The sequence below is a fragment of the Nilaparvata lugens genome, chromosome 1 (genome assembly GCF_014356525.2).
Source record: "Nilaparvata lugens isolate BPH chromosome 1, ASM1435652v1, whole genome shotgun sequence".
NCBI classification, from domain to species: domain Eukaryota; kingdom Metazoa; phylum Arthropoda; class Insecta; order Hemiptera; family Delphacidae; genus Nilaparvata; species Nilaparvata lugens.
In genome coordinates, this window is record NC_052504.1 from 55,572,592 (window position 1) to 55,599,846 (window position 27,255).

The following is a 27,255-nucleotide window of genomic DNA, read 5'->3' on the forward strand; positions in this document are numbered from 1 at the left end:
ATTTAGTGTAGTATTCTGTTTAGTGTTTTTTGTGAATATAGATCACACTTGTGAAAGATCTCGCATAAGTTTTGATTTCCTGCAGATTGCTATTTTTATTTTTCAATCAGGCTCTCTGTATTTTTATGTGAGACTGTTGGATACTCTTAAAGATTTACATTACTTCTGTGGCCCGTGTCAAGGTTAGATAGTTAGTTATTTAGAATTGAATAAGAGGTCAGATTCTTCGTTTCTTAGGAAGAAAGAGTTTTTTCTTACTAAAATTATTTCCTCAACATGTGTTTAACACTAATTAATCTAGCTCTGGAAAAGAGGTCCTCGTATTATAAGGAGTGCAGATATCCATATAAAAAACTTAATCCATTTTCATTCCCTAAATAATCTATCAGGTATTGAATGAATACGATATGAGTATCAATGATTGCTAAAATTAGCTTAGGGTGAAATTTCAAGACCGAACCCTCAAGGATATCTCGAGAGGTTTCAGACTAAACCATGAAGATGACAAATCTTGTGAACTAGAGTTGATGTATCTTTCTAGTCACAACCTGACTTCAATTATTCGAAAGACTGTTACTTGAATACCACATGTCCAAAATTGCTGTGATTCCAGTTAGTAACTGTTGAAATATTGGAACAATAGCTCCAGATAAAACTGTAGTCACTTTAGAAGAAGCTCTTTTTGTGCTCTACAATCTGAGATCAGGTATAGCGATCTATCTCATATTCCAGGTACACCTGACAACAATGCTCCTTGTATTGTGAAAAACACCTAATTTTCAGCTTCAAGCATCATCACCAACTACATTGTCCTTACATTGATATTTCGCACAACGACATAAGTTCTTGAGATTATGTTCTATGAGAATCACCCGTAATAATCACCCACTTCATTTCAGTATTTCCTAGTGAGAGGCGCGCTTAAGGACACCTCAAGGATCAAAATTTCAAACACATAACTTTTGACACAATGCTCAGATTTCATCGTACTACACTTCATCCTTCTCGGTTCGTCAAAGCGGGACAAAATCATGCATAATAAGTCAAATTCGGTCGAAAATGGAAAATTTATTGTTGAGTGTACTTAAGCCCATATTCCAATACACAGAAAATTTCTATATTCAAAGTTGCATGTCTTGTGAAATACTTCTGATAAAATTTCCAAATCTAGTGAGAATATGAAAATTGTCCGTTAATATGAGAAAAATATCTACAATTTCCGGATTTTTTTCAACAATCAAATCTCACTTTACGAACATATTTTTTCATGAATTGTTCACAGCAGATGAAATAGAAAATTCTATTGTACATTTCAAGATCATGTAATAATTTTTATAATAAGAGGTTACCAAGATACATAGCTTTGAATATAGAAATTGGTCATTTCTTATGTATTGAATATGAATAAGTACCTACACTCAATAATAAATTTTCTATTTTTTGACCGAATTTGACTGTTGATGCATGATTTTGAACCGCCTTGGCGAGCCGAGAAGAATGAAGTGTAGTACGATGAAATCTGAGCATTGTGTCAAAAGTAAATTATAAGTGTTTGAAATTTTGGTCCTTAAGCGTGCCTCTACTAGGAAATACTGAAATTAAGTGCATCTAACGGGTGATTCTTACCCATGAACTTATGTCATTGTGCGAAATATCAATGTGAGGACAAAGTAGATGGTGATGATGGTTGAAGCTGAAAATGAGGTGTTTTCCACAATACAAGGAGCATTGTTGTCAGGTGTACCTGGAAATCTATATGACATAGAGCGCTCTATCTGATCTCAGATTGTATAGCACAAAAATACGCCTAGAGGGATTTTGAAATATACATCTAAATTGTAACAATCGGAAGATATTGTTGATTAAAAACTAAAATTCATCAAAATTGATTTTCTCTTCAAATTTTACTCATTTTTGAAAAATTATAACAAAGTACTCATTGGAGATAGAGAGTTCCGAGTGATCTCATTTTTTTCAGAATTATATAATCTGGGAGAGATTTGGCAGAAATAGCTGAAAACTGGAAAATGAGCCGAAAATACGAGGTTTTTGGGCTATCTTGTATCTAGCACAAGGAAATCCTGCATGAATTAGTTGGTTCTGGACTTCTCTTATGTACCCAAATAATATATTAAAAAATCAGAACTACAATATAAATTGCAAGCACACCCCCTTTTTTATGTCTATATTGACTGGACTAATAGTATCATCCATAAAAACGTAGGACGATAAACGATGTTTAAAAGCATCGATGTTCAAAAACATCGTATCTGTTCGATACGGAGTGATCCGTGGTCTAGTGAATAGAGTGCTTGCGTAGCAGCATAGAGATCCCGGGTTCAAACCCTCTCATTACCAAAAGTTTTTTAACCAGATCACTCCCGTGTTATCGGATGGGCACGTTAAACTGTCGGTCCCGGCTGAAGTATAACAGTCGTAAGGCCCATTGACGGCTTAAATTATATATTCCGGCGGTGGGACCTTCCCGCAAGGGACTCCCCACCAACAAAAGCCATACGAATTTACTTTTTTACTGTTCGATATTTTTCACTTATCGATGTTAGGATGAAAAAAACATCGATGTTCAAAACATCGATGTTTTGTCTTTCGATACCCATCCCTAATTTCTAACATTTTTCCATATCTCTCATAGTTTTCTATTTATGAGCTCTCTAATCTATCGCATTTTGAAGAAAACCCCTTCCGGCTCCGATTTTTTCATCTTTTTGGCCTTATAACTTTTTAACGATTCATTGAAGAAATCCATGCTAATCATGAGCTCATAGAGCATTATATTCTCTTCAAATGCATCTATGGTCTCATTATTTTACGCATCTCCCAACGATTGTTGCAGCCGTTATAGTGTTGAGTGTGAAATCTTCAGTTTAACAACAATAGATCAATTGTCAGGTCAGGAAAATTGGGAGGGAATGTTTGGAACACAATATTCAACTTCGCAGCCTTGTTTGAACTAGTTAGAAGGTGAACATATTAGAAGTCCTCATCCCTACTCCTTGAGGGATGAGGTTAGTTTAAAAGTTGCATTTTTTCAATTCTGGCTGACACGCATGTAACTGGGAAACAATGCATTTCAGCGACATGGCTAACTGAGTAAAAATGAAGATAGATAAATTTCCTACAAGTTTTGTATAGTAGAGTTTTTTGATATCTTCTTCAGTTTTTGAGATATTCACTTTTAAAAGTGTAAAATCTTTGAAAAGACAGTTATTCTTCCAATTTTTGCACTTTCAGGGCTCATTACTCAACAAGAATGCATCGAAAAAATGTAATTTTTTACACAGGGGGTAGGAGTGAGGACTTTTAATATCATTAATCCCTTACAATCCTTAAAAGAAGAGCTACGGGGTCAAAAATTGTGTTCCAAAATTTTCCCTCTATAATCTTTCATTGACTGGACTATAAGAGTATTTAAAAGACAGTGAATTGTAGAGCATTCAATTCTCTTCAATTTAATGTAATATTTCGTCATTTTATGCTTTCCATCAATTTTTATAGCAGTTTCAGGCTTGAGTGTGGTAAGAGTGAGGACTTTTTATATGCTTACCCCTTCACTATCCTTAAAAGGACTGCGAGGTCAAAAATTGGGTTCCAAACTTTTCCCTCTATAATATTTTTGAGCATTCGTTGCCTGGACTAGTATCTCATTACAAGTTAAGTGAGCCTCAATGACTCTTGAAAGGTTGTGAGCTGTGGAATTATTTTCTTTTTAATATTGAATTAAACTGGAGTATGCTCCTTGTTTTAGTTAAACCTATTTTGCTGTATTTTATAATTTCTAATTTTTGGATTGATATTCTACTCTAATCTTCATTTAGGGGGTCAATTATTTTTGTGCGGAGAAATTGAATAGAATAATGCAATGAAAGTTGAATTACACTCAATACTTTGTTGACTTTGTTTACCTGATTTACAGGCATTTATTAGTCCGTAAGTGAAAAAATCTTATTCAACTTGTAAGACATGAAAGTAGCATAATAATAGTGGTGCAATTGAATGATTTATTGAGTGTTCATTTTCCTTTCAGTCTATGAGCTTCAAATTACTGTTTTCTTTGAACTTACTACCATTTATAAGTTATTCATCCTTATATTTCTTAAATAAATCTGTTGTATAACAGGTTATTGAGACCATGTGTAACAAAAAACATCTTTTACGGTCATTTTTTTATGAAAGAAATCATAAATTTCCTTAAGTTCCCGGGAATTTATGATTTTTGGGAATATTCCCCTTAAATTCCCTGGGAATATTTCCTCGATCTTAAATTCCCGGGAATTTTACATCACTATATGCCTGCCTAGCTTTTTGAGTCCTTTGTCTAACTACTTCTTGCAGCTTGGCAGTGCAGTTTATGTTTGTGCCCGAGTACTGGTAGTTGTCAGTCTGCTTTAATGGTTGGCCATCGCACTCAATTTCAATTTCATCCACCTGTTGTTCTGTTCTCCTTACTATCATGACCTGCCTCTTCAATTTATTAACATGCATGCCACTCTCCTTAAGTGTTTCATTCCATTCTGTAAGCGCCGTTTGTATCTTTTCAGCCGAGTCTGTTATGAGGACTATGTCATCTGCGTATGTCAGAGCCTGACACTGAATTTGTTTGAGGTTTCTCATGCCTACGGTTGACCTCCCTTTTTTTATTCTGCATGTTTTTATCACTTCATCCATGAATATTATAAACAGGAGTGGAGATAAACTCTCCTTTCCTCAAACCCTTTTCCATGAGGAATGGAGCCGTTGTTTTACCATTGATTCTCACAACTCCATGTACTTCTTCGAACAAGGATTAAATGGCCTAGTAAGTAAGTTTCTGGGGCGTTCCTTTACACTCAAAAGCCCTCCATATTTGTACTCTTTCATCGAAAGCTGCCTGTAAATCAAGATATGTCAGGTATGCTGTCTTGCCTCTACTCATCCACTTCTCCAATATTGTCCTCAGTGAGATAATCAGATCTTGTTTGCCTGTCTGGTCGGAAACCGGCTTCATTCTAATTCATTCTCAACATGAGTTCTTGTCTACTTTCCAGGACAGATGAATATAGCTTGGTAATCACATTAATCAAACAAATAGCTCTGTAATTCTCACATTGTGAAGAATCTCCTTTTTTGTAAGTTGGGTTCAAGATATTTCTTTTCCAATCTGATGGAATCCTCCCTAGCTGCCACACAACTTGAAAGAGCTTGGTTATTTCACATATTAGTGTTCGTCCTCCTGCTTTCACCATTTCGGGTACTTTAGTGTCCTCTCCTGCAGCCTTTCTATTTAACATCTTTCTGACTTCCATCTCTATTCATTAATAGCTTGCTCTACATAAATGTTGAATAACAATGGTGACAAACTACAGCCCTGTCACACTCCTCTCCTTATAGCAGCCTCTCTCTGCTGCTCACCTATCCTTAATAATGCTGTTTGATCCTTGTACAACTCTCGAATGATCCTTCTATCTCTATAATCTATTTTTATGTCCTTTAATACTTTCATCAGTACATTCCAATTCACCCTATCGAATGCCTTAAGCAGGTCTTCAAAAGCAATGTAAACCTGCTTGTTCACCTGAAAGCTTTTCTCCACAATATTTCTGATACAAAATATTGCTTCTCTTGTGCCCTTGTTCTTTCTGAAGCCGAATTGATCATCCGCGAGATTTGCATCAATTTTCCCCTCAATTCTCCTCAATATAATATTTGTAAGTAACTTGTGCATGTGCTAGGATACTTAATGTTCTATATTCTTCGCATCTTATTGCCTTGTTCTTCTTTGGTAACAGCACCATCAGACTCTCTTTAAAATCATCTGGGATTCATCCAGTGGTATAGATTGAATTTATGAGGACAAATAACAAGTACTTAATATCTTCATCCAGTGCTTGTAATAGTTCTGCCGGTATATTATCTGAGCCATATGCTTTCCTTGATTTCAGCTCATGTAAGGCTTTCTCAATTTCTGGATAAGTGATTGGTGGTCCCAGCTCATCATGAGGTACATTTACTTCTTCCTCTAGTTCTTCCAAGGCATTTGAATTACTGTAAAGATTTTCTACATATTGCTTCCATCTATCTGCAAACTCATTATTTTCATATCTCTTGACTTGATAATGTTACTTTTCACAGAGTGCTTACCAAACATCTTTCTAATTAGGCTATACGATTTTTCTACATTTCCTGTAACAAACTGATTCTCAATTTCATCACATCGTTTCCCTAACCATACCTGTTTATCATTTCAGGCACTTCTGTTCACAAGATTTCGCAATTTATTATACTCACTTCTATTTTTGTGTTCCCTTCTCTTTTCAATTAGCACTATGGTTCCATCACTTATCCAAGGCTTAAGTGGCTGCTCCTTCTGCTTGCCTACTATTTCTCCTGCAGAGGTCAGAACAGCATTTTTTAAATTTCCCCAGAGATGCTGTGTACCCAGTCCTGGATTCTCTATATCATTCCTTAAGACCTGTTTGATTCTGAAATTGTATTCATTAACATTTTCCTCTATTTTCAGCTTCCCAATATCCCATTTGCTGTTGGTTGGTTTCCTTCTGAATGAATTTCTTCTACCTTGCAAATTGTAATCCAATATAACTATGTTGTGATCACTACAGATATCTGCACCAGGATACGTCTTACATTGCTGGATGTACCATTTATGCTTTTTTCTCAAAATTATATAGTCTATTTGATATCGTGCTATGTCTCCTGGCTGGGTCCATGTGTACCGGCATCTAAGGGGCTGTTTGAAGATTGTGTTAGCGATTACAAAGTTCTTCTCCACACAGAAATCTACAAGCCTCTGGCCGTTCATTTCTATTGCCCAATCCATACTCACCGATCACTTCACCATCTCTTCCCTCTCCAACCACAGCATTCCAATCACCAAGTCTCATTATCTTTCACATAGTTTAGTACCTCTTCAATCTGTTCATATACCTCCTCTAAGTCCTCATCACTATATCCAGATGTTGGCATATATAGTTGCATGATAGCTATATGTTCCCCTGCACTCTCCAACTTGATCAAAACGCCCTATACCATGGGATATCTATTTATGCTATAGTTTCTCTATGCTTATACTTTGCTGTATTTGCTTCCTATTTGCATGGAGAATTATTGAAATTAGGAAGCTTAATGAAAGCATAATTGAAATGTATTCATTAAAATAAAAAGTTAAATTGGGAAGTCCAGTCTTTTAGATCAATAAACTGTTAAAAACACCAATAAAATACTTCTGTTATAATGAGATGCAATTTATAAGGTCAGCATTGAATGGTGAGCATTTATTTATTCAGCCTGATAAGTTTTAAGGAGATCTCACTATAGTAAGGTTCGTCATTGCCAAGGCATTCAGACTAATAATTAATATCATTTCAGAGAAATACATTTGGGTTATTCAATTAAAATAATGGAATATTAACTAATTGAAAGTACACTTTTATCCATTTAAATCAATTAGTTCACCTAATAAATTGATAAATAGTCTAATTCTTTTCAGCAATATTTTTCATTGTCACCTCACAATTAAGGATAATGCAAACGGGAATACAGCTAACTAAAAAATTAGTCCAATAAGCATCTATTAACTTAATTAAACTGGAGAACCATCACTGCGTAATCTCTTAAAAATGTAAATGCAAAATTTTAATTGAAATTGGATAAACAAATCGAAAAATTCCATCATGAACTTCATCAGTGATGAAGGATTACTGCTTGCCTTATCACACATATCTATTTATAAAGATAACAGTAAAATTTATAGCAATGAGTATTTAGTGGGATTAATTTCTACATAGGCTGCCAGTGAACAATTTCTATCCATTCCTCAAAAGTTCTGAGAAGGACAGGTTCATCTCATAGTCATGTTTCTAGCAGATCATAATCCAATCCAAAAGTTCTTATATTTGTAACAGTTCTTATAGTTGTATCAGTTCCTACAGTTGTAACAGTTCTTACAGTTGTAACAGTTCTTACAGAAGTGACAGTTCTTACAGAAGAAACAGTTCTTACAGAAGTAACAGTTCTACCATTTGTAACAGTTCTACCATTTGTAACAGCTCTAATAATTCCAACAGTCATGGATGTGGTGATTAAAAACGAAACTCAACGAAGAAAACAGAGAAGGAAGAGGATCAACCCTCATTTGAAAACGTTGTTCAAAAATACATCAATACATGGACTCAAATACATTGGCGATCCTACCAGGCATTGGATTGAACGTTTATTTTGGAGTATAGTTCTAATAATTTTCATCATCTCGTTGTACAGGATCTACCAAATGAAAATGTCTCAATGGCAAGAAAATCCATTCACAATAGAAGTCGCACCTACTCCCCAACACATAACTACACTGCCAATCCCTGCTTTGACAATTTGTAATTTATTTTGGAGTATTCCAAGTGGTAGATTGGAATCTCTAATGAATAATTCTGAAACTCTTGACTTAATGTATAAAATAGGTGATATTTTAGGCATGACTGGAGAGTCCTTTGATAAGGCATACAACGTTAATGCGACTGGTAATGATAGAAAACATAGGAAGAGATTCACCATATCCAACTCACATCTTGAAGACGTTTTCCTTGATGTCTTTTCAGGAATGAGATTCCTGGTAGATGGTCTTGATAGGAAAATACCTTGTTACCCAACTTTCACCTTCAAAGGTTTATGTTTTTCTTGCAACATGCTTCCTCCTAGTACAATTTATAGAAACAATTCTGTGCAACATTTTTTTGAACTGAGAAAAACTGAATATGATATTGAAACATTTGGAGAAATGCTATTTATTGGGGCTCACTCATCATGGTTTCCTTACTATGATCCAACACACGGTTTTCCCAGATTTCGTGAGATCAAAACATCAGTTACAGATGAATATTTGGTTTTGGAGTATCCCTACTTGGTATTAAATGAATTAACAGAGTTGTATACATTGGGAAGCTTTCGTGATTCAATAAAGAACAGGAACAGTAAGCCCATGTTCACCTTACACAGTCCTTGGGATGTTCCAAGTCCTTTAATGCGATGGCATCATTTAAAGGAAAATCATAGTTTTCAAATGAACATCCATCCCGAACAGATTATACTTAATGATACAAATCATAGGAATTTGATATACAATGTACCATTCCCCAACCAGTGTTACAATTCAAGAAGGAAAACGTTGGATTACTTCCGCTATTACACAAAACAAAATTGTTTGATTGAGTGCTCCACAAAAATGGCTTTGGAAAAGTGTGGCTGTGTTCTGTTTTTTTTGCCACATAATGAAACAACCTACATATGTCCATCAGAGAACTCAACTTGTGCGTTGAATGTTACAATCAGCAATCATTATAGCTCTGTGGAATCCTGCAACTGTCCCCCATCTTGTACCTTCACTGAATACAAGTTGCTATCAATTGAATCATTCAGTAGTGAAGAATATTATCTTTCCATGAATAAAGGTCGGAAAAATGAATCATTTGATCACTTTGTTAGTATTGTGTTCAGTAATGAATTTTTCTACCCAAAAATTCGAACCTACACGTACAACAATTACGTAATGCTTGATTCCACCATTTTCTACTTGGACATATTCTTAGGTGTGAGCTTGTTCACTGTATTCGAAATGTTCCACTTTATTCTGTTACATTCATCTACGTCAACAGGACCACGTTTCATTAATGTTACTATTATTGCTCTTCTTATATCATTTCTCATGTTCGGTTTTATATATATTGTGAAATTCCAATCATTATTCATTTATTGGTATTTTTCTACTATCGCTATTGTCTTATTTTTAATAGAATTTCCTTATCATTAATTGTCTTCTCTAATCAATATTATAGGTCACTATTATGTTATGTTGTCCAGCTCGTGGTTATACACCATGTCCCACAAAGCATTTTAGCTTGTATGGAGTTGGTTTTCACTAAACCTTTCTCTGTTAAATCCTGCTCCAGAGAGGAGTGAATGTTTGAGGAAGGGCCCTATTCCAAAAGAGGCAGCCTTGTCTGGTACACAGACGGTTCTCTCATTGAAGGGAAATCTGGCTACGGGGTGTACAGTGATTCACCTAGAACACAAGTCTGGGACAACACTGTAACATCTTTCTGGACTTATTCTTAGGTGTAAGCTTGTTCACTTCATTTGAAATGTTCTACTGTTTCCAGTTATATATCTATACAACGACAAAACACTGACCTTTTTTATCATTTGTATTATTTTTGCACTTCTGGTATACTCAATTCAGTATATTATTTTCGTTATTTTAAAATTCTATTTTTCATTCAATTATCATTTTCTTCCAAAGAGAGAGCACGTCTAATCAATATTTTAGGCCACTATTATGTTATGTTCCGCTGAAACGTTTTTATTTTTGTTTTATTCAATCCTTCCACTGTATGCTAACGAAACTGGATTCAAACCGACAGATTTAGGAATCAATTCCATCAACACAAAGTAAGAAAGACCGGAATAATTCAATTAACGTATACTTAATTAATTTGACAGCAGTCTACAGACCTTAAACATTGCAAATGGGTAGTATTGTAATAAAAACGATATATTCGGTAGTAAGCATGTGTGTTAAATTTAATTTTGAAGATAAACAGAATTGGACAAATTTAAATATCGAATCAAATCAATTGTACAGTTATCGATAGCTGAAAGAAGCATCTAATTAAATATTGAAAACAGATTAAACGGTGCAACAAATTATGAATATAAAATAAACAGATTACATTTTGATCTCAATACAGAGTGATTCAGATAAATACCTTATATGTTGAGGAGGGGCGCCCCAAAACCCTTTTAATCGATGAACACTTTTGCAATATTTTACTTTTCGCGAGCACTGTTTACACTTTATCCATATGGGCGATGTTACGAAGTTTGGCTGATATCCTTATACGTCGATATTATTTGAAGACGGCGAATCTTGTGGTGTGGCGGATTTGTACAATTACGAACTCCGGTGGAATCTTCCCAGATTCATCTGGACCAGTCCTCGTACCAGAATAATTAGACTGGACGTCCTGGATTCGTAATCATCGGTCTGGTTCACCGAATGTAGACTTGCCGCCTCACCATGGAACGTGGAATATGGGACCTGGCTTCAATCATGGACTTCGGGCATGGACATTCAGCATTGACATCGAACATAGACGTCGAGCGTAGACAGTCTTAAAAAAGTATACTTCCCATTTCCTCATCCTGTTCCATCTATGAGAACTCTCTCTGTGTCTGTCTGTCTTCCTCTTCCTTGAATTGTTTCTCATAGAATTCTCTCCACACCTCTAAAACTTCATCTAGGTTCACAAACTCAGTGAGTAAGTAACTAAGTAAGTAACTTTAAGTGAGAAAATTATTCTTTTATATACATTCGTCTTTTATTTATAGCCAATCAGAGGTTGAAAAAAATGTCCCTCATAATTATTATGTGACGCGGGTGTGCCAGCAAAAATGTTAGCTAAGTGCAATTACTCCATTTTAAGAAATGAAGGATAATATGTATTTCTCAGTGACAAGCACAGCACATTATGAAATGTGATGAAGGCGGCACTCACCTGCCAATATTTCTCATCCGCATTTTAGCTTCCGGTGGCATCTCCTCCTCCTCTTCACTGTCAGAATTGAACACACTTTGTAGTGTAGACTTCACTCTCACCACTTGACTTCTCTGAAAATAATTTCAAATTAGCTTTATATTAAAAATCATCTAATTCTCGTTACTAAAAACAATAAGTACTTTACAAATGTTCATCATAATTATCTTAACAGGAACACACTACATAGTGAGATCTGAATTCCCCTACTTGCAAACACAATCCAACTAGTGAACTGGCTCACTGGCTGTACCGTAATACCCCAACATAGTCGTGAAAGTGAGGGATGTAGCGTTTACATCTATAAGCGAAGAGTGAGCAGGTGGCTCTTCTGTATAGGCCCAAAAGCTACAGGGGCTCTGCTTCCGTCATCTCATAAATAAAAATATTTCCTCAACCTTCCGGTAGTCGCGCCCTACTCAATCACACGAGCAGTCGCGTGTTGTACTTTGTACAACATCCAGTTTTCCAAGTGTTATGTAGTCTACGGTCAAAACATATTAATTAATTGTATAATTACTTTTTCCATCTTCTTGGATTATTTTACGTCTATGAACATTTGGATGATTACCATTTCATAGCCCAATAAGGTACATCAAGCAAAGCCATCAATTCTGTGTTATTGGTTCGTTTACAGTCCCCGTATACAGTCTATATCTTATGCACAGTGCGACTGATGCACTGTCGCGACTAAATATGGCACCTAAAGAATGAGAGATTGCTTGGTCGATACTGCAACTCAGTGGAGTGATGGGGGGAAAGTTTTGGAATGCATAGATGACTCATTCACAGACACCACCCCATTCAATAGTTTTGTGCAGCAAAAAACTGACACTGTTTTACTTTTTACAACAGCGCGACTGCCGGAAGGTTAACTAATGAGTGAACTTCTAAACCCATTTTTTCATCTATTTTGTCTGATTTCTGAAAATATTTTTCCTTTGATGTTTCATGTTCTTTCTTATTTGAATGAGCTCATGAACACCGACGAACAAGATTAATATGTTGGTTAATATTATTTAGTTTTTCTTTCAGAAAAACTCTCAATATTGGAGAATTGTATTTGTTTCTGTCATACTTGAAAAATTCATTTTTATTCCATTTTGTGCTATAGACCTACCGACTCCTCCCTTTTATACGAATTAATTTCCCAAGCAGGAAGTATTAATCATTCAAAATTCTTAGTTTTAGTTGTTTTTGATTGAAAAAGAACTAAAAAGCGGAATCATAACCTCATTTCGGACTTTTAAAATGTTATCTAAATTTGTGAGAGAAATAGAACAAGGAGTATCCTTAGTTTTTCTCTCCCATTCAGTGCTTCTTGTAAAAATTAGAATAATAAAATAAAATAAATAAATAAAATTTACTTTTATTATGTTAATACTTACCATTATATAATCAATATATACTTAACCATTTATAATCAATTTATATTTTCATGATGTAATTTGAATGAAGGTGAATAAAATTGAATTGAAAAATGAAATTTTAAGCAAGCATTCAAGTAATTTTCATTGATACTCAATTTAATGATTGGATATGAATATTAATCTACTGTGATCAATACACTTGATCTACTGATTCCATACTGCTACATAATTGGAATTGGTGGCGTCCCAATCGACCGAATCCCATTCGACAGAAAGTGATAGGATTTCCATCTAGCCGAAAAATTTATTTTCCCATTTAGTCGAATGCTTTCGACCATTTGCGACAAACTAGAGAAATTTTCGGTCGTTGGGATCACTTTCTGTCAAATGGGAAACCTATCACTTTCGGCCAAATGGAACTCTCAACACTTTCGGCTCAATGCGACAAACAACGTTTTCGGTCGATTGGAAATATTCTTAAAAGTTTTCGATCATTTGGGATTCGGTTGAATAGGAAAGTTCCAGTTTCAATATTTCATTAATTCGATCGAATGGGGAAAAAAGGTTGGGCTGTATGGGAAAATATAGCTTTTCGGCCGAATGGGATTCGGTCGATTGGCATGCCATCAATTGGAATGACTATTGCTGCTTCGTGTCTGTGCGCTCAGTAGAGCTGGTGCTGGTGCTGATGAGATTCACTTCTAGACTAACTATCAGTATTGGTTGAATGGGAAGCAATAATGTTATTTATAAGAAACTATGAATGACCTTTCAAAGTGTAAACCTCTTTAGATTGTAAAGATTTGCTCATTCCAATTACATTGAAGTATACTTTTCTGTCTCAAATGCCCATCAGATCAATCAGGGGTCAAATTCATGTACTATAAGGCACGCATTACTTTAAGACAACAAGTGACTGAGCGGGTCGCGTGGTTTAGCATCTATTGCATTGAGCACTCTCATGACACAGTGAATAGAGAGAGATATCTCCTCATAACATAGGAAAGAATATTATAAAAGAAGTACTGAATGGATAAACATGGCTTCAGGATTGAGTGGGATATTGTGGTATATCTCCACATTGAATATAAAGACTGATAGTTTTTTCCTTTTCAACTTTTGGCCATTAATCGAATCCTGTGAGGATTTCAACTTTAATAACTTGTAAGATCTCAACCATGAACAATGTGCACCGAAGATTGAGTATCAATGTTCAATTGCTTATCAAGTGCCTTGATAAGCGCCAAAAACATATAAAAACTGTAGTGACATTAAAAATTGATACTACAATATAGCCGCCTATTTTTTTATTAATTTTTAATAACCTTTTATCAATTTTTTGGAAGTGTACCTACTAATTTAGAATAAACTTCCCTCACGAGGAAAACTTTTTTATTTTGTATCAATTTAATTAAAAATGCAAATCTAGTCTTACCTGTGGCTCCAATTTGATATTGATCGCCTTCACAGTTGGTTTACTGGTGATTGCCATTCCGGCACCCAATGGCTTTCGCATTGCTCCAATCGAGAATTTCATCTTTTGCTTTTTAGTTTCACCATCGCTGTCATCATCCTTGTTTTTGTACTCCTTTCTATCCTTCTCTTCTCTGTCGTGACGCCTTGACTCTGACCCTGGTCAACGTGAAACACTGGCACAAGTGAGACAATGTACGATTAGGCGTAGAACAGTTTTGGGTTAGACAACTCTATAGTTGAGTTAAATCAACTTCTGAATGCAACTAGAGGGGCGAACTAACGTTGGAGTGAGAAGAACTAGTTAAGCCAATTAGAACGTGAATAGATGGACGCCGTTGCCATAGCAACAGGAGCAGTTGCCAAGATGCATCACACAGCATTTAGTGCTTTCAGATGGAAAACTACATATGCATATCATTTCTACGTCCCTTATAATATAGACTACAAAACGCTGTCAGCTTTAGTAATGGGGGGACATCCCCATCCTTGAGAAATGGGCTTTGTAACCTCCTTCTCTTGCATGAGGTAGGTAGATAGAGCAGTTCATAAAAAGAACACATAAATATTACGGAGCTCCTGCAATTTTCCCAGAAATGAGACTCATGTCAGTTGATAGGGCTTATAAATGAGTTGATAGGGCTTATATCCATGGTATAAATTTGAAGAAAATCGTTAGAGCCGTTTTCGAGAAAACTGTGAAAAACATGGTTTTTTAGTGATTATCCGCCATTTTTTCCGCCATCTTGAATTGAATTTTATTGAATTTCTTATTATTGGATCCTCATGGTATAAGGACCTTAAGTTTAAAATTCAATCGATTAATTAGGAATGGAGTTATCGTCTTCACACACATACACACACACACAGACCAACACCCAAAAATAATGTTTTTGTTCTCAGAGGACCTTGAAACGTATAGAAAACTTGAAATTAGGGTACCTCAACATTTTTTGGAAAGCAATACTTTCATTACTGGTAATAGGGCAAGGAAAGTAATAGGTTAACGTTTAATTTTAAACCTCGTTTGATGTGGAATAAGAATAAAAACCCTTAATTATAGCCGTGACGATCGTTTCGACCTATAGTGTGGTCCACGTTATAATGGCACTAGATAAAGATAGAAGAATAGCGATGCCAATTCTCTGCATTAATTAATTATATTTCTACACTGTCAAAAACATTATTGTCATCGTTGTGGACCTCGAAAAGGATAGTACCACCGGCTATGTCGGTTGATAGACAAGGATAGCAATATCAAAGTTGATCGAATACTGTCATTATAAAGTGGAGCTCACTATAGTGTGGACTATCATCAGACCTAGTGTGAACACAGTCTGATGATAGGCACACTAGGTCTGATGGTAGCCCATACTAGGTCTAAACAATCGGCACGGCTATAACAAGGTGTAGGCCTAATTGCTGTCATGCTTATACCATATCAAGAGTTTTTACTTTCCTTGCCCTATTACCATACGTAAGGAAAGTATTGGTTTCCAAAAAAAATTAAGGTACCCTTATTTCAAGTATTCTATACGTTTCATGGTCCTCTGAGACCAAAAACATGATTTTTGGGTGTTGGTCTGTGTGTGTGTATGTGTGTGAACACGATAACTCAATTCCTAATTAACCGATTGACTTGAAATTTTAAACTTACTGTCCTTATACCTTGAGGATCCTACAATAAGAAATTCAATAAAATTCAATTCAAGATGGCGGATAATTACTAAAAAACCATGTTTTTCACGGTTTTCTCGAAAACGGCTCTAACGATTTTCTTCAAATTTATACCATGGATAGCTAGGTATTCATAAGCCCTATCGACTGACATGAGTCTCATTTCTGGGAAAATTGCAGGAGCTCCATAATATTCTTGAGCAAAATGGCGGATAATTACTAAAAAACCATGTTTTTCACAAAAATGACTTGACCGATTTTTTTTTCAAATTTATACCCTGTATAGTTATCTATCAGCTCTATTAACTCGCATGAGTCTCCTTTCTGGGAAACTAATGGGTGGACCTCCCCATCCTTGAGAAATGGGCTTTGTAACCTCCTTCTCTTGCATGAGGTAGGTAGATAGAGCAGTTCATAAAAAGAACACATAGTCGAGATATTTCATCTGTAGAACAGCTGTTTTGATGACTTTTAAAAAATATCATCGAATTTCAAAATTTACACAAAGAAAAAAGTACTCTGAAAACAATAATTATATATAGGCTGCACACTAGCCGTCAGGCTCGCTTCGCTCGCCATATCCGTTTAGCTAGGGGGCTCCGCCCCCTGGACCCCCGACTGGATCGTCCAAGAATGAGATCAGCAGGCTCGCTTCGCTCACCTGCATTTTTCATTTGTAGGACGATCATATGTTAGGACAAACCAGTCGGGGGTCCAGACTAAACGTCTGGCTAAACGGATATGGCGAGCGAAGCGAGCCTGACGGCTAGTAATATAATATTCCCAGGAATAGCTCTGATTGAAGTAGCAGTGCCCAATCAATTTTTCCGCGATGAATGCTTTTCAATCTTCAACTTGGTGCCAACCTAACAAAGTCAACTCAACTTAATGCCAACCTGACAGAATTATTAATTTAGTTACCAGTTAACAACTGTTTCGAAGAGGTACTCTCTCTAGATTATAGTTCTATATTAACATAATATGGTATTGACATTTTTCAATTATAATTAAGAGAATAAGAAGAATATACATGCTAAAAGACGAACTTTAAACCCTTAAAAACCACCCTTAGAGTTAAAATATTGCCAAAAGATTTCTTAGTGCGCCTCTAAAGGGCCAAATGAACCTACCAAATTTGAACGTTTTTGGTCCGGTAGATTTTTAGTTCTGCGAGTGAGTGAGTGAGTCAGTCAGTCAGTGAGTGAGTGCCATTTCGCTTTTATATATATAGAAGAAGATAATACAGTAGTCTGATCGTAGTGTCAAATATGTTGCTGCCAATCGTCATTATGTTATTCCCCTAAATTATTCTCCTTTAAGAATGGGGCTTACAGTTCAATGAGCAAGGAAAGTTGTGTGAGTGCGCCACACCAGATTTTTTTTAATTTAACGTTAATATTTAATGATATAGGCTATTAACAAATAACTAGCTTGCTTGTCAGTAATGAATAGGCTAATGTTTTTGAAATCAAACTTTAAATGGGCAAAATGAAGCATAAAACTAATCTTCAAATGTAGTACTAAAACAATTTTTGCAAAGGAAAAACCGGACCCCTTATTCTAGAGGGTTATCTATTATACCCACTGTTCCTTGATGACTGATGCTATCCAACAAAACTTAATAAGTCTGCAACAGTTATTGAAGTTTTTCGGTTTATCTTTTGATAGTTTGACACCTTGTGAGACCGTTATGTCGCATGCAGTCAGAGGCGAGGCGTCTGGTCATCTTTGGATTCGCCGATGACTGGACAGAAGTTGATGTAATGTGCATATTAAATAATTGAATTGGAATATTTAGAAAAAAATACAAAAATAGGTGAAGAAACCAGAAGCTAATAGTTTTTTAGCGAGCGCGCCAAGTTTGAATAGTAGACTATACATCATCAGTTCCATCCGTTCAGTGTGATTCTCATAAATATGCGATTCCAGTAATGCTATTTAGCATTGGTTACCACCACTCTTCTGCATCTTCGCTCTCCCACTCTCCCTCTCACGATGGTGTAGTAAACGGTCGAAGACATCGCTATTTTCTGCGATTCCACTCTTCCGCGCTAGTGTTGCAAACCGTACGATGATGGAATATAATTATTTTGTTTGCAATTTGTTAATGAATTAATAATTATTATGATTTAATTTCAATTCTCCAAATTTATTTTTATAATTAAGAGCAGTATCCGAGCTTAATATTCAGCTAAATCTAGACTTTTCAACTCACAAGTCAGAAATTTGGGTTAAAATGGGGCGTAGACGCAGCGCTTGGAACAGCCAAATTTCTGAGTCTATTGAAAGTAACAGCTAAATCCCGAGCTCGGAAACCGGTCCTTTTGATTATTGATATTTTGATAATTATTTAGTTTGATAATAGGGTGTTAGTTTGCAAAACTGTATCTAAACTAGACTCGATAGATAAAAGCAATAAATAAGTGTGAATAGTGTGTGTGTGTCGCGGTTAGTGTCGGTTAATGGTTAGTGTCGCGGCGTGGACTCCAATTATTTGGATTTCAATCAGCCTACTGAGTACTGAGTAAGCCGCGTTTACACCCGAGTTGGCAACCAATGATTGCCGACATTTATCGGCAATTTTGAGTTGCACGCATTAAAACAACTGCAACTCGCATTGCCGATTTTGCGAGTAGGCAACCGAAATTTGGTTTTCCGACCGGAGTCGGTAAAGATCAAAGGCGGTTGCCAACCCCGGTCGGCAATGCAAGTTGCAGCGCTAACTTGAGCTGCAACTTGAGTCTGCAACTACCCCGCTACCCCTCCCGCCTGTTGGCTCCACGTGGTCGCGCTGCGTCAGTTCCTCAGTTCAAGCAGGCTAGTCGTCGTGAGTTGTTGTGTTTTGTGTATGGTTGTTGTTTGTGCTAGTGTAATGGAAAATCTTTCAAGTGAAGTGGAGTGGAGTGATCAGGTCATTACTTTGATAGAGTTGTTTAGAGAGAAGGTTGTCTTGTGGAACCACACCCTTTCGGATTTTAAAAACAAAAATTTAAAAAATTATGCTTGGAATGAAATTTCCCAGGAAATAAAAGTAAACAAACTTGAAGTCCAGTCTAAAATGAGGAATTTGATTACAACATTCCAACGAATTAATAAGAAGGGAAAAAGTGGTTCTGGAGCCTGAGGGTGATGAAGATGCCAATACATTAACTAAGCTATAATGTAAGCTAAGCTATACATTACTCAAGCTAAGCTATACATTACTTAAGCTATAGAGTTTCTTTGTTTGATTTGGAGTTTTTCTGTTGTATACATTTATTTCTAATTTTATGAATTGTGTTACTTTGAAACATTAACTTAACTTTATGTTCATATTTTATTTACAAGTCACTACCAGGTTTTTTTTTGTCTAGATTTATTAACTCAGTGCACAACGTAAACAAATAAAAGGTATCTAAAAATAACAATATTTAGTAATGTTCTTTATTTGCCCACCTGTATGTTATCCTTCAGGAAACCTATAACAGCCTCACAAACCTCTGGCACTAAAATAGATATCGCACTTTTGGAAACTTTAAACAAATAACTGAGACTAGTATACTCGCCAAAAAGCGCAATGTAATAGCCAATCTTTCTCGCACTGGAATTTCTTTCCTGTAGTTAGTATCCTGTTTACTAATTATGTGTCCAATACCAACAATTAAACTTTCAAAATCGTCACTTGACATTCTTAAAAAGTTTTTTACACTGCCATCGCATCTCAATTCTCCCGTCAAAGGATCTGTATCATCTCGATTCAAATCATTTAAAAGATCGCTGCCGCTATACTTTGCTCTTGCCTGCAATGAAGGTCGAACCCAGTATCTTCTCGGTTTTTTACATTTTGATAAAATAACACACGCTGCCGCAGCAAGAACAACCTCTTCAGCACTCGACATTCTACACACTGTCTGATTTTCTACATACTGTAAAGTTTAGTTGCAAGTTGCAGGTTGCAGACCTAAAAACAAACTATGTGCCCAGGTTGCAAGTACATGTTGCAGACTTCCATCGACAACTAGCGTCTGTAATCGAAGTTGGCAATTTTTTGTTGCCAACTCCGGTGTAAACGCGGCTTAATGGAACTTATTTATTACTATTAGATTGAAAAACACCGTTTTTTCTGTATTCAATTATTGAATTATTGTTTCTATTAGTTTCTAGAGTTCTTAAGCTTAAGACTGTAGCCTATCTATCATTAATTAGTAGTTCAATTCAACTAGCTTAATAGAGTCATTGATAATACGGGCTCACGTTTATTCTTAGAATCTTTATTTTCTAAAGATGATTTGCAGTGTTGTGTAATTCTTCTTTTAATCTAAAATGGCAGCAGCGGCCAGTGATATTATTGTTCAACTGAAAAACAAACCTTCTAGTTCATTGACTTTTGAACAAAAAATATTACTAATTTTTTGAAAATAGGCACCCCCTTGTCCTGTTTTAAAAAATTTATCCAATGAAGTTACCGACAACAAGAGAAAATACACCAGACATTTCACACCCTCGAACTATGACAATTACAAATGGCTCTGTGGAAGTGAAAGTTTAAATAGACTATTTTGCTGGCCATGTTCCCTGTTTTCTCGTGATAAGAATGTTTGGGTTTTGAAAGGATTCAATAATCTAGGTGGTTTAACCAAATCAGCCAAAGCCCATAAAAAATCCGAGAGTCATCTTCAGAATGTCATGGATTTATACAATTTCGGGAGACAGAGAGTAGATGAAGGAATTGATAAAACTTTGAAAGTAAACGATTCGCTTCATAATCAAAGAGTGAATAAGAATCGAGAGGTTTTAAAACGATTGATTGATGTTACATGTTTCCTTGCCAAGCAGGAGCTACTATTCCGTGGACATGAGAGTGAAACATCTTTGAATAAAGGGAATTATGTTGAAACTTTGAATCTTCTTAAAACGTGGGATCCTACACTTTCTGAACATTTTGAAACTGCAACAGTTTTTAAAGGAACATCTAGTGATATTCAAAATGAGCTGATTACAATTATAAGTGACATTGTAATTGAAGAAATCCAACGAGAGATAAAAAACGCAAGTTTTGTTTCTATAATGCTTGATGAAACTTCTGACGTGAGAAAAAAATCGCAGCTGTCTACAATTCTTAGATTTGTGCGTGAAAATGGATGCGTTGAGGAGCGGTTCATTGGATTTACGGATGTTAGTGCTGATCGTTCCGCGAATGGACTGTTGGCTCATGCTAGAAGAACTGTAGAAACGTACAACTTGGCTGATAAATTTGTGACTCAAACATACGATGGCGCTGCTGTTATGTCAGGTCATTTGACTGGTCTTCAGAAAAAAGTGCAAGACGAGTACCCTACTGCCCTTTTCACACATTGCTACGCACATGCTCTCAACCTTGTACTATCACAAGGGATGAATGAGATTCATGAGTGTAATGTATTTTTCTCTACTCTCAATGGGATATCAACATTCTCCTCGCATTCTTCAAAAAGATCATTTGCGGTTCAACAATATTTGAAAAAGTCTATACCATCCTTTGCACCCACCAGGTGGTGTTTCACATCTCGACTTGTGAACACTATTGAAACTTACAGAGAAGAGATTATAGAATTTTTCAATAGAATCAATGAGAACGAAAATGATGAGTGGAAAGGAGCAGACAGATGCACTACCATGGGATTCATTCAATATCTTGAAAGTTTTCAGACTGTGTTTCTTCTAAACACATTTTCGCCGTTATTTTCAACAAACTGATTTAATCTACAATATTTTGCAAAGTGAGCAAGCGGACATAATGACGTGTTTGAATGTGATAAGAGACTTTGAAAATGAGCTAAAATTTTATAGGAAAGGGGTGATCAGCTGCAAAGATTGCAAGGAAAAGGAAACTGGAAGAGATGAAATATCATGTGATCAATGCAAAACAGTAGGTTTCAAATCAGTGTGGGAAAAGACTGTTTCCACCGTGGGCCTACCCCCCAATACAAGAAAGAAGACCAAGGAAGAGTATGTATCTCCTGAACAAAAATACAGGAGGCTATATTATTCAATCATTGATAATTTAATCGGACACATCCAAGCTCGATTTTCAACATTGGGAAGCTTAAGATTTTTTAAAATTCTGAATTCCAAGAACGTTGAACTTTATTCCACTCCAGATATGTTTCCTGACTCTCTATTCGTTCTTTTGAAACAACTCTATCCAAAAGTTTTCGATTTTCAAGGACTAAAAAGTGAATTGGTAGTGTTCTATCGTACTTCAGTATTTCAAAAGAAATCACCAGTTGACCAGTTCACCAGAAGGCCTGGATTCATCATTCAAAGAGGTGTTCCGATCGGCGAATTTGACCTGCACAATTCCAGCAGCCACAGCATCAGTTGAGCGCAGTTTTTCAGCGCTCAAAAGGATCCACACCTATAAAAGATCGAGCCAGACAGAAGAACGATTGAGTAATCTTGCTCTAATGTCGATAGAGAAGGGGCTATTGGAGTCTTTGAGAGAGAAGAATGATTTCTACAATGTAGTCATACAGAAATTCGCAGCCAAAACCAGGAGGGCCGAGTTCCTGTTTAAATAAGGTAGGATTTTCAAATCAAATTTTATTTCACCACAACAAAAATAATAATCCTCAATACAAAGTTGAAAAAAAACATATTGATCAATATTTAAATATACACGAAAAACAACTTTGTCAAAACAAAATAACATGTTAGGTGCTGCCTGCAAAACCGAAGTTTGACTGCTGGCAGCGAGTATCGATATTAATTTTCAATAAAAAAAAATTTCAATGAAGTAATGAATAGATGAAACTAGAATGAATATACATATGAAAGGAAATATAAATAAACATACTATAAATGAAAAGGAAAAGTAAATTCAAAAGTGTAATTTGAAGCACTAAAATATATAAGTAGCCTAATTACTGAATGATGAATTCCATTATGTGGCTTAGAAAATAAATATTACAATATTATTATATTTGTGGTCAGAAGAATAAATTAAAAATCTCAGAGTAGAAGACAGAGAATGAATCTGAGAAAATCTATTTGAGGTTTGGAAGAAAAATAAAAAGATAACTGCAATAAAAGAAATATAGGATAATTAAGTGAAGGTGGAATTTACTAGTGCATTATGTGTGAGTGAATTGCGAGATATTCACTGACTTTATCCATACTGCTATCTTTTTAATACTAGTTTTTGCTATTAATTTATCTGGTATGAGGTTGATCAGTCTGTTACTTATGTAAGGGAATTGTCTCCGGCACACAGTCATGTCTGTTCTATTGATTTGGAAATTACCCTGTATACGGAAATCGTAAGTTCTAATTTGTGGTGTAAATTGATTTATATTTTTAATTATATAGTATTATATTCTTAACAAATAACTGTCTAACTGTTAATACTGGAAATTCAATGAAAAGGAGATGTGTAGGGTATCGTCTAGGTCGGCCAAGTGCTGCTTTTATTATGTGCTTTTGAATAAGATAGATTTTATTGAAATGTGTGTCCAATGCTCCACCCCATACCCTAATACCATATTGCAAAACCGACTGGGCATAAGCGTAGTATATTAACAGCAGGATATCTAGATCACCCAGCCCGTTTAATCTATGAAATTTATGGATCACATGTTTCATTTTTCTGCAAGTATTATTTATGTGAGCATTCCATTTGAGTTGTGAATCCAACATGACTCCAAGGTATTTTGTCTCTCTTACTCTCTCCAGTTTCTGACAATCACAGCCTCCATCTCTCTCCCGCAAGCCTACCCACTCCCCACAATTGTTATTATGAGTGCAGTCTGAGTAGTGGATTTTTATTCCACTTCGAAATGCATCAGTAGGGATAGCCCTTTCTGATGGAGAGAAAAGCATGTATACACTTTTTTCACATTAAGTGTCAGCGTATGATGATCAAGCCATGACTTCACTTTGGTCAGACCAGACTCAGTCAAACGCTTAGTCTCTTGCCAGCTGGATCCAGATAAAATCAAGGCCGTATCATCTGCAAAGGAGATTGCATGACATCCGTTTATGTGTATTTTCAAGAGTTCATTGATATAGACTAAAAATAATATCGGCGAGAGAACAGTACCTTGAGGAAGACCATATTCAGACAATGCCACTTTGTTGGTTTCAAGGATATGTACTCTTTTTTGCAAGTAACCCTTAAATAAATTTAACACATTCCCCCGGAAACCTATTCTCTCCAGTTTATACAGAAGGACACTATGAGGAATGGTAAAATAGGCCTTAGCCAGGTCTAGAAAAACTGCCACGGTTTTTTTACTGTTTTGGAAATTTTGCGTTATAATTCTTACCAACTCAGTCATTGCGTCTTCGGTGGATTTTCCCTCTTGGAAACCGTATTGGTTAGCAGCAATAAATTTATATTTTTTAAAGTACCTATACCAATACTATAGTATACGTTTCTTAATTATCTTCTCAAAAATTTTTGATAGATTGTTAATAAGACTGATGGGGCGGTAATTCTCGGGCGCCTTCCTGTCACCAGATTTATAAAGTGGAATTATTTTTGCAATTTTAAAATGAGATGAAAAATGGCCAAATTCGAAACACTTATTAAATAACATTGACAAGGGCTTAGCTATGTACTCAGCAATATTCTTCAAGCATATGTTGCCTATTCCATCCATCCCCGGAGAGGCATTACTTTTCAAGTTCTTGATACAAAGTAATACCTCATCATAACTCGATGGGTGCAAAAAGAATGAATTCGGAGAGTTGGCCGCTGAACAAGGTGAGTACTGTGAGTTTAAAAAACTCTGTGTAGACCTATCCTGGATTTTCTCTGCATTATTTCTTCCTACTTCCAAAAAATATTTATTCATAATAGCGGGGTCAATTTCCGGTGGATTTTAAATAGTAAGTTTATTTTATACTGTTATACTAGATGTTATCTTGCTCTATGAATAATCGTATGAAATGGAACATAATTATCTTCTAAGTTGGGAGGGGGAGGTGCAGCTTTCATTCGCACTTCAACTGAATTGTTCCTGGAGATGACTGAGCCAAAAAGTCACGCCTCGCCCCTGCATGCAGTACCGGTACTTCATTTATTTTTTGGAGATTATGAAAAAACTGCATGACTTTTGAGCTTTAATAGGACTACTCTATATAAAATTATTAGATTTGAAATATTGTAATAATGGAGTTGAAACTTGAGTGCAAACTACCGAATCACCCCCAAAATCAATAAATTTTTCTTAAGATAAAAAATATTAGCCTAACTTATTTTAGAACAAGCAAAAATTATAAAATAGTAGCGTTATTAATAAAACTATTCAATTTTGCTCATCTTAGCTAAACATTTAAACGTTTCTGTCATTCGGATGCTGAATAAAATTTTAAAAATATTACCGTATTTAATAATAAGTTGCCTAGGTACTATTGATTATAAAATAGATATTACGACTGTATCCTTACCTTTCCTATCACTCTCTTGATACTTCCTTTTATGCATGATGATATGAGATGAGATTAGTATTTCAATAAATATTGTGATAATATCGCCAGCATGAAACACAAAATTACTTTAGCCTGAATCAAATTATCGAACGTTCAAACCACCACTTTTACATCTCAACTAAAACTTGATATGACTAGGCAAGAAAAACAATCATTGTTGATACGACTACTAAAAATATTGTGGAAGTTTTCCGACACTGATTATTAAGATTTTAGAATCAGAATTTTATTTTCTTAATCCTTTCTTGGTTACTCTCTGATCTCTGTGTGGCTGTAAGTAGCTGTCGATTGTGTTTTTGCTTTCATTTTCAGTTTCAGCTTTTCAGTTGTGATGCGCCAAAGTGGGTTGATTCCTATTACACACTAACGACAGATCGGGTCGGCGACAAACTGGGTCACTCTCCTGAGCAGACCCAGTTTGTTGTATCATGAGGCGTCAGCTACTGTCGATTTTCATTTCTGCACTCCCCGACGAATTGGGTCAGTGACAGACTAGGTCACATTCCTGAACAGACCCAGCTTTTCGTGTCATGAAACCACAGATGCGGTTGAGAAAATGACCCACTTTGTCGTCAACCCAGTTTAGGCCTATATCTTTTTATAGTAGAAGACGGGTCGCCGGAGCTCCATTCTTTAACGGTGTACACACGTACGTTTGCCTCGGGTGAGCATACGTGTATATCTGTACGGACGTGTGTACAAGGGCTTGCATTCGCACGTGTGGACACTGTTCGCTGAGGCATGTGGGCGAACCGGAACCCTGTCGGTATTTTGGCATGCTCAAAGGCGCCTCGGGCGAGCATTGAATGTACGTGTGGACGCGATTTTGCCATACGGGTGAGGCAAAACGTAAACATTGAAGGCGTCATAACCTAATTCCAATGAATTAGGTTCATGAATGACAAATCAAATTGTGATCCAATAACTAATTGTAAATTGTAGGATTTTTGTGATTTTGTAGGATATGTGGATTGTCAAATATTTAAATAGAAGCATGCATGGAGTATATAATTTGTATCATGATTAACAAATTTAGAACTGCATAATTCATGTGAAAAAAGCTTCTCTACAGGGTTCCTACAAGAAAGTATAGATCAAATATTATTTTACTGTGGCTATCAAATCATCTTGTGTTTGTTTCATGTTATCAATCAGAGTTGTTAATTGAAATTGTAATCTTCAATATGATATAATACGTTTTAGATAGCTAGGCTATCTATAGAGAGATTTATTCAAACTTTGAACTAGTATTCCCTTGAAGGTAAATCTTGAAGCTAATCTTTTGGAGAATCTTGTTTTGTCATGTGTAAGAGCATAGTTAGTTTAAAATGGGCAGCAATTTAGTATTTGATTCAATTTATGGCTAATTTCCTTAAAGAAGACTGTCAATTTTGTGAGACAGTGTTAAGTGCTTTGATTAGGACAACAAAACTGGAATTATAGTAGAATTTTTCTTTTTTTGAGATTCTGAATAGATATTGGAAACCAACAAATGAATCGCCTAATGCCAAGAATCTCAAAGTTAGAGCCAATCGTTCTTGTGGAGTTATTGCTTCCCTCATGATGATATCATTTTTTGTTTAGATAACTAGTTGAATTGGATTCAGTATATTAACAACATAATGTTTTGACAACCTAAGAAAGATTTAATTGTCAATATTATGTCATGTAGCAATTTATTTCCTTACTTC

General features: G+C 35.7%; 1 protein-coding gene across 1 annotated transcript in view; it reads right to left on the reverse strand.

Moving 5' to 3' along the window:
• LOC111047729 (PEST proteolytic signal-containing nuclear protein) overlaps nt 1-25,907 on the reverse strand; it is a 34,027-nt gene extending 8,120 nt beyond the window's left edge. Inside the window, exons 1-3 of the mRNA XM_022333559.2 lie at nt 25,523-25,907; nt 14,400-14,596; nt 11,556-11,668 (exon numbers count right to left, since the gene is read on the reverse strand). Of these exons, the coding sequence (XP_022189251.1) occupies nt 11,556-11,668; nt 14,400-14,596; nt 25,523-25,559 (347 nt within the window). The 5' untranslated portion in view covers nt 25,560-25,907. The remainder of the gene's footprint in view (nt 1-11,555; nt 11,669-14,399; nt 14,597-25,522) is intronic.
• Between the last annotated feature and the right edge of the window lie 1,348 nt (nt 25,908-27,255).